This window comes from Acipenser ruthenus, chromosome 16 (assembly GCF_902713425.1).
Source record: "Acipenser ruthenus chromosome 16, fAciRut3.2 maternal haplotype, whole genome shotgun sequence".
NCBI classification, from domain to species: domain Eukaryota; kingdom Metazoa; phylum Chordata; class Actinopteri; order Acipenseriformes; family Acipenseridae; genus Acipenser; species Acipenser ruthenus.
In genome coordinates this window covers 12,834,581-12,847,004 of record NC_081204.1, presented here as the reverse complement: position 1 = coordinate 12,847,004, position 12,424 = coordinate 12,834,581, and the positions used below count along the sequence as shown (strand labels likewise).

The 12,424-nt window shown below is 40.3% G+C and overlaps 1 protein-coding gene across 2 annotated transcripts; it reads left to right on the top strand.

The window, feature by feature from the left end:
• The first annotated feature begins 48 nt into the window (after positions 1 to 48).
• Positions 49 to 8,877, top strand: LOC131697740 (methyl-CpG-binding domain protein 4-like). Of its 2 annotated transcripts, XM_058988850.1 has the most exons (8): positions 50 to 211; positions 887 to 1,120; positions 1,594 to 2,402; positions 3,143 to 3,220; positions 3,309 to 3,443; positions 3,859 to 4,008; positions 5,085 to 5,188; positions 8,163 to 8,871. In XM_058988850.1, the coding sequence occupies exons 2-8, from the start codon at positions 906 to 908 to the stop codon at positions 8,235 to 8,237; spliced, it is 1,566 nt and encodes a 521-aa protein (XP_058844833.1). In that variant the 5' UTR covers positions 50 to 211; positions 887 to 905; the 3' UTR covers positions 8,238 to 8,871. The 2 variants fall into 2 exon arrangements, with proteins under 2 accessions (XP_058844834.1, XP_058844833.1); XM_058988851.1 differs by lacking the exon at positions 3,143 to 3,220 and having other exon boundaries at positions 49 to 211; positions 8,163 to 8,877.
• Positions 8,878 to 12,424: the final 3,547 nt, after the last annotated feature.

Genomic DNA, 12,424 nt, shown 5'->3' with positions numbered 1-12,424 from the left:
ATTCGGGGAACTGCTTGTGTCAAACTGACGGACTGCGGTGAGCATGCGTATAACAGCAATGTTTATATACCACCAGACTGGACTAAGACCGAAGTTACCGAGGATATCGTTCCTACTGTAAGAAATAGTTCGGGAAAGTACCGATTCCTGGTTTGTTTCCCAAAACGGTTAATGATGGTGCACATCAATGGCTGCAGAGTGGCATAGCCAGGTGAGAAATTAGAAATGATTGCAAAACAGAGAACAAACAATGCACACAATACTTATATGAAAAAACAAACCGTACAGTACTTGCTATGGTGAAATGCAGAATCACATGTTATAGTTGGCTGGAATTATTATATTTTAGATTATCTCTGTCTTATTGTGACGACCTACTTGCACAGCAGTTAGTGCGGTAACGTGTGTAAGAATTACCAAATGCATTGTGCAACAGAAAAAAAAAAACTTGTGTACAGCAGCTAGGGCAGACACCAACCTCATTAGCATTGCAATTATTTGTGACTTTGCTTAAGGAAGAGATTACAATATGTACGATAGTAAAATACATGTGCATTTACAATTTAGTTTCTTGCTTGTATGCTTTCTGGAATCAGAAAGCGTTATTAACATTTTTTTTCATTTGCATAAGAACACCAGCCCCCTATGCTTGTTTAAAACAAAAACGACAGATGTGATTTAATAGAGTTATATAGCTTGTTTTATACATATGCTGTGGAATTATTTGCAGATGTAGTGGTGTAATGTACAGGTGTGTTCCTAGTCCGGCTGGAAACTCAGAGATCAAAATAAGGGACCTATGTCAAGTTCCTAATGGGGTGGATAGGGTTTTGCCCCCTGTCTGTATTTGTAGTACTAACCATTGTGCTTTGCTTGTATTGTGCAGTTCTAGCACAGAGTAAAGAATGATCCAGGTTAAAGAAAAAACAGATGGTTGCCTTAAAACTGGAACAGAGGAAGGGAAGACTGTGAATTCAGATCCTGGACATGAAGAGGGGCACAGCAAGTCCTCCAGTGGAGAAGCTGACCGCTGCCCTGAAGCCCCTCTGGGATGGGTGAAGGTGGTGAGGCAGAGGAAGTCTGGCAAAACTGCAGGAAAGTATGACGCATACATGATCAGGTAGGCTGCAAAGTCATGGGGAGACTCAAGCAGTGTTGATAAAGTTATGGGATCAATCAGGTACTGGAAAATGGACAAGCACTGATGAGCAAGCATTGGATTTTGGATGTCTAGTACTGAAGAATATGTAGAAACGTGTTTAGGTATACATATTGGTATGTTTGATTAGTTTACTGCTCTGCTGTTTTCATTGGAGTAAGCTAGTATCAGTTAAAGTGCTCCCCCTTTATAACGCTATAGTCAGGAGTCATAGTTATAGTAACTAGAACAAAATGATTCCATTAATCTTACCCATTTTGTCATTAGCCTCAAATGTGCAGCTTTTAAAGTAGCACATGTGATACAAGCATATCTGATACTGCTCTAGGTTAAAGAAATCTCTGTTAGAAAGCCATGGCTTCCAGGACGTCTGTTACTGCTTTACTGCAGTGGTCAGTTCATATTTTGTAAAATGAATGTTTTATTTCCATTAGTCCACAAGGAAAGAAGTTCAGATCCAGGGCTGCACTTCAGGTCTATCTTCAAAGCATTCAAGAGGTTAAACTAACAGCAGCAGATTTTGATTTCACCGTACCTGGGAGGAGTAATGCCTTACCAAACCCTGCAAGAAAAGATAGCAAATCTTCTAATAAAGACTTGAAAGTTCAGTGTGACACTGCTGTGGAAACCGAAGAAGTCGCCCTGTGTGTAACGGAGGGAGGGTCTGAAAGTTGTGTTTTCAGTGAACTGGCTTCTGCGTTCTCTCCGGCTTGCGTGGAAGGCTACGAGGTTTTCCCTGAAAGCGGAGCTGATGGAAACTTGTGCACAAAGACTAAACGTGGACACTCTGCGGCAAAAGAAACTCCTGCAAGGAAGCTAAGGGGAAGACAGGGCAGGACAGGTTCAGTTGGGGGGCTGAGAAAGACGGCAAGGAAAATCTCAGCCACGCAGCAGGAGAAGGTGGTGGTCCATGGTGGTGAAGCTGGGGTGATGAGGAGAACAAGCTACTCCAGAGGCATCAAAAAAGAAAAACTTCTGAAAGAATCAGAAAAGGGAGAAGGGCTTTTAAAAGGGACATTGTTAAAATCATTGTACTCAAATGAAATCCAGTCCAATGCAGACTCCCCAGTGAGTCAGGCAGAGCCTTTAAAAGTGAAGCCTGGCAATATCACTCAGCCTGCCGATATCACTCAGCCTGAGGAGATCTCCACTGAGCTAGGGTCAGATCAAACTGGTTTCGTGCCCCAACACGGGGAGAAGGGGGGTTCATCGGAGAGGTTTACATCGGTGAGACCACAGCAAGGTAAATAGAAAATGTAGTCATGTTTTAAAGCCCATCCATCTATTTTTGGTAAGCTGGAAATACAGCAGTTTGAGCCATTTCAGGTAATACTTGCCCATTGCACACTGGCACTCATAGCCGGGTCACAATCCCGCTTAGTTTGAAACCAGGTACCTGGGTCATACCGGGGTTGATCCTGGTCGCAACGACCCATCTCAGGATGTGGGTCGACACGCTTTGACCCGGGTTGAGCGAGACAAAATGCATGATGGCCGTTCATAAGCCAACAAAATAACAAACAGCCACGCCTGCGTGAAGGTTTCTCTTCCGCAAGGGGCTCAAAATTAGGGCTAATCGGGATCTGTGAAACTAGTTGTTTTAGAAATACTGGATGAAGATTTTCCATTTACTAATTCACAGCTCCTTCAGTTGCATCAGGGCATCTTGGCTTTTAGATTGGTTCTGTGGGATGAATGACATAACTTGAGATCTAAAGATGTCCTCCTTCAATGACACAGATCCCTTTTAGTGTGGAGGTGTCTGTTAAAACAGGACAGGCTGACCCTCAGAACCACAATAAAGCCAGGTTACCTGTGTCAAGTACAATGCAACAGAAAAGAGTATTTTTATGAACGCCAATTGTTAAGTTCAGAAATGTCATTTGGGCCTAGGCTGTATTGACATGTTTTCCAAAGAAACTTTGGAGCAGTACGTTCCACTTTATATGCATGTAATAGATCGAGTCACTTTCTGTTCTTCAGCAGGGGAGTTTAGTCTGAAAACACAAATAGAGAGACGGAAGACAAGCCTCTACTTCTGCAGCAAATCCACCAAAGAAGGTAATATGACCGTAAAGAGATTCCTCGAAATGGACCTTCAGTTTATAAAGGGTTTTTTCTGAGTCAAGTGTTTTTTCTTTTTGTTTAGCTCCAAGCCCACCCAGGCGTAAAGCTTTCAGGAAATGGACCCCGCCTCGCTCTCCATTTAATCTGGTACAAGAAACGCTTTTCCATGATCCTTGGAAACTTCTGATTGCCACCATTTTCCTCAATAAAACCAGCGGTAATACATGTAATGCATCAATTCTTTGGGCATCAGTGTCTCTACAGCTGTGGTCAAAAGTTTTGCATTGCATAGAATTTTAGGATTGAGACCATTAAAAATAAATAAAAAATAAACTATCATTTTGATCTTTTATTTAACATCATGTAATCAAAGAAACTACAAAATGATATCCCAAAAGTCTACCGGAAGGCATAATAGTAATACAGTATTTCATGTTAGATTTTAAAATGTCAAATCTTTGTCAGTTTTTCGTTAAATATGTGTAATTCAATATGTTAACGTAACACTGTTCAGCAGGTTTGACTTTATTAAGCAAAATGTGTTAATTCTATAAGGTGATGCAAAACGTTTGACCACAGCTGTAGATTACTTCAAAGGGTTCATATTTGTATTTGTTGCTTTGTTATTTCAGGTAAGATGGCAATCCCAGTTCTGTGGCAGTTCCTTGATCGCTACCCATCCCCTGAAGTCACTCGTAGCACCGACTGGACAGAGATAGCAGAGCTGCTGAAGCCTCTGGGTCTGAATGAACTGAGAGCTAAAGCGATGGTGAAATTTTCAGGTAGTGTATTTATAGATATCCTTACATCACTGACGTGCCTGATTACCTACCCTTTGTAATCTTCAATAGCATTTTCACAGACAGACTCTTAGGAGTCACGTTTCAGGTTCTGTTATTTGGCATTAAGATGAAACTTGAGTGTAAATGTAATCTGTGTCTTAACTTGCTTTCACATTGTACACAAGTTTCGCATCCATGCTTTAAATCTTTAAAGTACAAAAAACATTAAGTCCCATTTAAGCTAATAAAGCCAAACGTCTAGGACGCAAGTTTGGTGTGCTTAAAATGTTTGAACTGCAAACTGTCTAACATGCTTTCAGTATCAGTAAAGAGGGATGTTTGTGTACTCGGTGTCTTGTAGTTCTATTGTGTACCTGTGAAACTAACCTTTTTGCTGGATGCTTCTGATTGGCTGAACATTACTAACTCTTTTTTTAGATTTTTTTGAGCACTCACTTTAGACAAAACTTGGACCTAAGGGACTATCTGAATCCAGATAATTTGAGGAATGAACAGTGCCTAACGCCTGTTTTGAATGGAACTCAAAACTCAAAATCTCCAATTCATGTACTTTACTACAGAGCTGTAATGTTCTACCAGTAATCTTAATGATCAATTTTTAAGCAATAATAAATAAACCAAAATGATTGATTAGTTGTTTTGGCTGACAATAATCAATGCTAGTTCAGGGATGGAAAGAAGAGTCCCGTTCCATAGCAGTTTGATCCATTCCTGGTTTTACTTTGAATTTAATAAGAAACATCTGAGCTTGTGCAATAGGAATCTTATTTCCATCCCTGTAATCATTATTTATTTACCTTGAAATGATCTAATATTCTTTTAAGGTAAGATAGTCCAGATTAGTGCTAATTGAGTTTTGTGAAACCAGCCTTTAAGAAACTAAGTCAGAAAGACACATGCTTTGGCCAGTGTCATCATCAGTAAAAGTATTTACCTTACATTTTGATAAGTTCTGGATACCTTGATGTTCTCAAGAAAGCCTCGTTCTTCAGAGGCCCCCGGAGTGCTTGTGGAAAGATGCTGTCAGCTAAAGCTGTATGTGCTGTGCATTACAGATGAATACCTGACTAAGCAGTGGAAGTATCCCATTGAATTGCACGGCATTGGAAAATATGGAAATGATTCCTATAGGATATTCTGCGTCAATGAATGGAGGCAGGTTAGTAACGTTAACCAATGGGTTTCATCATACAACACATTTCATATGTACAAAAACAGCAACGTTAGAATGAAAGGATAAGACAAGACAGATACCTAAACAAAGGGGCATTTACAACAAAAAAAATCAGCAATGTTAGAAATAGGATTTGGAATGAATCGGGTCATATTCTGCTTCACTCTTGTATTTTAGCTTTAAGTGTGTGCTGTTTTGGTCATTCGAGGGATGTTTTAACATAATGAGATTTGCTTTTTTATTTCTAGAATTTTCTCAATGGACGTTTACTCTATTATGTTACCAAGCTTTGAAAAAGTGCGAAGGGGTTGTGGAGTAAATGAGATGTCCCTGTTATGTTGGCACGCCCCTCATGTTGTCAGTGTGTGTGGTGGAGTAAATGAGATGTCCCTGTTATGTTGGCACTCCCCTCATGTTGTCAGTGTGTGTGGTGGAGTAAATGAGATGTCCCTGTTATGATGGCACGCCCCTCATGTTGTCAGTGTGTGTGGTGGAGTAAATGAGATGTCCCTGTTATGATGGCACTCCCCTCATGTTGTCAGTGTGTGTGGTGGAGTAAATGAGATGTCCCTGTTATGTTGGCACTCCCCTCATGTTGTCAGTGTGTGTGGTGGAGTAAATGAGATGTCCCTGTTATGATGGCACGCCCCTCATGTTGTCAGTGTGTGTGGTGGAGTAAATGAGATGTCCCTGTTATGATGGCACGCCCCTCATGTTGTCAGTGTGTGTGGTGGAGTAAATGAGATGTCCCTGTTATGTTGGCACGCCCCTCATGTTGTCAGTGTGTGTGGTGGAGTAAATGAGATGTCCCTGTTATGTTGGCACTCCCCTCATGTTGTCAGTGTGTGTGGTGGAGTAAATGAGATGTCCCTGTTATGTTGGCACTCCCCTCATGTTGTCAGTGTGTGTGGTGGAGTAAATGAGATGTCCCTGTTATGTTGGCACGCCCCTCATGTTGTCAGTGTGTGTGGTGGAGTAAATGAGATGTCCCTGTTATGATGGCACGCCCCTCATGTTGTCAGTGTGTGTGGTGGAGTAAATGAGATGTCCCTGTTATGATGGCACGCCCCTCATGTTGTCAGTGTGTGTGGTGGAGTAAATGAGATGTCCCTGTTATGATGGCACGCCCCTCATGTTGTCAGTGTGTGTGGTGGAGTAAATGAGATGTCCCTGTTATGATGACACGCCCCTCATGTTGTCAGTGTGTGTGGTGGAGTAAATGAGATGTCCCTGTTATGATGGCACGCCCCTCATGTTGTCAGTGTGTGTGGTGGAGTAAATGAGATGTCCCTGTTATGATGGCACGCCCCTCATGTTGTCAGTGTGTGTGTGGTGGAGTAAATGAGATGTCCCTGTTATGATGGCACGCCCCTCATGTTGTCAGTGTGTGTGGTGGAGTAAATGAGATGTCCCTGTTATGATGGCATGCCCCTCATGTTGTCAGTGTGTGTGGTGGAGTAAATGAGATGTCCCTGTTTGATGGCACGCCCCTCATGTTGTCAGTGTGTGTGTGGTGGAGTAAATGAGATGTCCCTGTTATGATGGCACGCCCCTCATGTTGTCAGTGTGTGTGTGGTGGAGTAAATGAGATGTCCCTGTTATGATGGCACGCCCCTCATGTTGTCAGTGTGTGTGGTGGAGTAAATGAGATGTCCCTGTTATGATGGCACGCCCCTCATGTTGTCAGTGTGTGTGGTGGAGTAAATGAGATGTCCCTGTTATGATGGCACGCCCCTCATGTTGTCAGTGTGTGTGGTGGAGTAAATGAGATGTCCCTGTTATGATGGCACGCCCCTCATGTTGTCAGTGTGTGTGGTGGAGTAAATGAGATGTCCCTGTTATGATGGCACGCCCCTCATGTTGTCAGTGTGTGTGGTGGAGTAAATGAGATGTCCCTGTTATGATGGCACGCCCCTCATGTTGTCAGTGTGTGTGTGCAGCCCTTTAGGAGGCCTTGCTCACTGCCAAGAGCGGCTCCTCAGAATCCAACTGAAACTGACGCTGCAGTGTGGCAAGAGTTTACCTCGAAATATGTGCATAATACCACAAGCAGAAATCAAGAGAGGGCTGTTAAACTAGACTAAACAAGTCCGTTTCACCTTTGTCTCAGAGCCTTGGATCCTCACATAGTGAAAACTTGCAGAAAAAAAAATCTGATTCAGGGCTTGCACTGGCTGACTTCATAAGAACATTTACAAATGAGAGGATGCCATTTTGACCCATTTAGCTTGTCCGGTTCCTAGCAGCTGATTGATCTCAGAACTTTGTCAAGTGGGGTCTGAAAGGATCCCAGTGATTCTGCCCATTCCAAACCCTCACCACTCTCTGTGTGAAGAAGGGTCTCGCTCTGGGTCCTGGTTTCTCTACTGCACTTGAAGTATTGGTTCAGGTTAACTGTGTCAACTAGATTATATGAAACAAGTTGGTTTGGTCACAGTTCAGATTTTAAGAGTGAAATACAAATCTTGTCGCTGGCTGTTCTATAGTGCAGTCTTTGTTTCTGTCACACTGCAACGTCTCTGCGTGAGAGCTCAGTGCAACATGCCAGGGAGCTGGAGAACAGCAGTGAGAACATGTGGATAGTAAAGACAAGAACACATTTCAGAAATGTTATTTTCAATTACAAACTGTAAATCCCCTTTAAATATGCAGGTCCTTTCCTTGCCCATAATTAAAGCCAGTAATCAGTCTAGTATTATTAGTATTTGTTTATTTAGCAGACACCTGTATCCAAGGCAACTTACAGAGACTAGGGTGTTTGAACTATACATCAGCTGCAGTCACTTAAAACAACGTCTCACCTGAAAGAAGGAGCACAAGGAGGTTAAGTGACTTGCTCAGGGTCACACAGTGAGTCAGTGGCTGAGCTGGGATTTGACAGGGGACCTCCTGGTTACAAGCCTGTTTCTAACCACTGAACCACACAGCCTCCTATTAGACATTTGTTTTTTTTTTTTAGGTTGACCCTCAAGACCACAAATTGAACAAATACCATGCCTGGCTGTGGGAAAATCATGACAAGCTGGGAATCTAATTGTGAAAACTCTCCTTGTTATATATATCTATATCTATATATCTAATCTATATATATTTGAAGATTTTATTTATGTTTTTATAAATCAGGATTATATTTTACATTTGCAAAGAAACATGTCGATTTTATATGTGTGAGATGTATATATTGTTTTTTTGTTTTGTTTTTTACATAAATTGACAATAAAAAGTTGTCGTCTGTTAAGTCTCTAACCATGGTGAGGGATATAGGATCAATTATTCATACCCAATGATAACCATTATTAGTATTATTATTAACTAATTTAAATAAAATGAAAGTGCTACTTCTGTAGGGAGAGCTGGTGTTTAGATACATAAAGATAATAAGTCAATGTGTAATGGTTTAATTTAATTAGCACTCTTAAATATACATTTCTCCCAGAGCAGGTCAAGACCAAACAGAATTGAACAATAAACCACACAACAACGTTATATCGTTTATGAATTTCATCAAAAAGTTAGTAAAGTAATACGGTACAAAAGTAGAAAAGAAAATTAGTATCAAAATTGCATGAATCAGTACATTAAATTCAGCAATGGATAATATTCAGGTAATATTTCAGCTTCAGTGTAAATATCAATTACATGTAAAAGCAAACATTCATATGGGTCTTTTCTATAGGAATATTAATATTTTTAAAACAATAAGCAAGTACAGTAAATATGAGTCAGTACGGTATCAAATATATCCAGTGAATTCTAATTTGTAAGATATTACAAAATTGTAATGTATTCTTTATCAATCTGTTAAGATATATTGCTTTTAATTAGAATCCATGGCACATTAATTTAACGCCCGTTTAATTTATTCTATATTTATTGATATTGTCAGTTGTTATTCACTGCTCTTCTTTTCTTTTGTCTGAGACATGTTGTCCAAACACACAGTGGCCCCTGTCTCTGACTTTGAGACCTTTTTACAAACCTGCACCCATATCAGTTACTTCCAATAACAAAACAGAAGACCAGTTACTTGAGAATTTGGGATTCACTTTAGGGCCTCATGTTATCTACGTTGTCATGGAGACCAGGCCAGTCTATTAATTAATTAAGATATATTGATAAGCATGCAGGTAAGCACGCATGCATAATGTTTTTCAGCTTCAGACAGCTGTCCTTAAGTATTCTAGTTTACTTTACAGACAAGTATGTCATTAACATGCATCCCCCGCTCAACATTAGAGCTATTGGTATGATGAAAAAATTGATGACCAAGAGATATATCAACTGTATGTACAAAGTAGTATAAGGAATGAATGAAAGTGATTATGAGTGTGACACACAGATGGACTGATATACGGACAGACAGAAAGCCTCCTATATTCCCAGAATCTGATCATTTGATGTTGCATGACAAATGGATCAGATTTTTTCCAGATATATGGAGAGACTTATAGTTGACATACAGTAGATGTGACCGCCTCCACTATATCCCCTTCATGGGGGATTACATTCCTAACCTGGGATAATCACACAATACACTTTAAACTAAAAGGACCATAAACTGCTGATCTTGACTGGGGGGCACCATGGCAAGGACTCCCAAGGTTACAACTGGACATGACATACTCCTGGGTTCGTTTGCTGAAGTTTGCCAGGTGAAATCAGGTGACTGGCTGGATATCTCAAGCTCATACGCGGGGAACACGGGTGAGCTGGCATTTTGAAGTGAAAATGGGGGACAGCAACCACATTCGGTATTAGTAATTTCTTGTTATACCTTGTACTTTAATTATGAATGAATTTAGAATGTTTTATGAAGTGATCTAAAATTCCTTACTCAAAGCATGGACACCTACTCCTGCAGCAGATGCTTCGCCAAAGCTCACTCTTATTGGAACAGCTGTTTCATGCAAGAGATCAGTAGGAACTGACCCCATAGCAGGAGAAAACTCCTTGCAATTACTACAACGTTCAGTGATAACTGGCCTTTTTAATTTACGGTCCATTTTGACACTCGCACCTCTTATTTCACGAGGTGAAGCATCAGGACGTTCTGCGTATAAACCATTATAGGCCTGGTGCTGTGCACATGCAGTAGGATTCCTGTTCATTACCTTCCTGGCATCAGATACTCTCTTTTGTAATTCTGATGGTCCATTTGTCATGTGGTTCTTGTTCTTAATAGCCTGGCGTATTTGTTTATTATGACCTTCAAAAGTCTTGCCCGTTTCAAGGTCTTTGACTTTTGTTAACACAAGAGGCTTGTTCTTGTTTATATTATTATTGGAATGAATATCACGCATCTATGATATGATGTCTCCAGCATCTATGATTTGTTTAGCAGCATTTTTTCCAACAGTTTTTGCAAGCTTTCCTTTATCCAATTTATACTCATTTTTTTCCTGTCCCTTGCCCAGCTGCATACCCTGCCACACCATCAATAACTGTAGCACCAATCAGGTCTACATAGTTGCCTCCATTCTTTGGGTCTTTCACAATGTGGACTACATTGTCAACAAAGCCATATGGCTTGGCATTTTTGCCGTTTACAGCAATCTCACCTATAGTAATAACTTCGTCCATTAATGCTCCCCCCGCTGCTCCTAATACTGCTGCTCCCACTGGACCACCGATCAGAAAACCCCCTACCCCTCCCCCAATGACACCTGTAGTATGGGATGCAGCTTTCATAGCATTATCACCACCTTCCTTGTCACCACATATGTAATTGACTGTACCTTTTACATGTCCAACAACTGGCACAGAATCCACCATGCCATTTACACCTTTCAGGAACTCTGTGTTTGTCTGGCACCTTCTTCATCGCCCATGATCGCCTGAACTGCTGATATGCCCTGGGATACCACCGGGCAGAGCTTCAAAAAATGAGCTTGTGTCTCTTTAGCCCCTTTGCTGTGCCCCGTAGCCCACTGCACAAATGATTTAAGCTGAGAAAATACTGGAATGGCATCCATCTTCTGGCTTAGTCTAAAACAAAATGTACATGAAGTCAGCTTTATATACAAACTCCTCAATGTGAAACTGTAATGTACATGGAATCAGCTTTTGAAACACATTCAAGTTCTCATCTTTTTAAAACATACTTATTAAAAGCAGATTTCAAATGATTGCAAAACCTAATTTACTGTACTGTTGGTTTTAATCTGAAGACGTGTGTGTAATTAGCATTTGGTAAAACATGGGCTGTACCAATTTGGGCTTATTGTCATCTGCAACCCCAACTTCTGGGTGTCACATCCAGTCATTAAACTGGAAGGAGACTATTAGGAAGACAGCCCCTATAAGGCCATGAATCTATATTTTGAGGCAAGTATGTAAATAAAACCATCTCCATTTCCTGAGCTGCTAGTTTCATAATGTTACATTTGTTTTACTCTTTTCATAGGGTCAGACTTTGTACTCAGAGGAATATAAATACTCACCTTTAGTTACTGAATAAGCAACTGTACAGACAATGCATTCAACCCGTCCCCCAGTGGTTTCCCAAAGTCAATCCTATATGGATATCCAGAGGCACTCAAGAACACTTTCCTAAAACAGAAAATAATCTTCATTTAATTCACCCTTGGCAAACTATGTCAAGGCAGCACTGCTTCTGTTATATAAGGTAACAGGTTTATGCTGTGCAGTACCACAATGCGACTGTAGTGTTCAAAATAAAATATTTCCCACCAGTAAACTTAAAACCTTGCATTAGTGTATGTTGTGGCATGGACTGATAAATAAAAAGAAAGAAGTTAGTCAACACTTTACAGGTAGAACACCTGTCAAAATTAATTGCCTATAATCCCTGTAATGTATCCCTTGTGATTGTGAACTGTTTCTTGTAGTGGAACGTAAGGCAAATGCACCCACTGAGGTTTCCCTTGTGATTGTGAACTGTATTATAATACATATTTAAGTCTTACATATGAGTTGATTTTTGTCTGCTTTAAAAACACACACACACACAATCTGGCTTCTTTTTTTTAAATAATTCTATTTATTATACAAGTTTCATAACCAATATCCAAGTAACGCGTGTGACAAATGAAATGTATAAGCCCGATAATTTAAATGCATTTACACTCTTAAATTGTTTGTAATTTTAATATAACTAAATTACTAAAAGCATCACAAGTTCAAAAGGAACACAACCAAAACTGAAAAATGATTTACAATATAGATAAATAAGTTTTCCAACGCAAGCATTTGAGCAAAAAA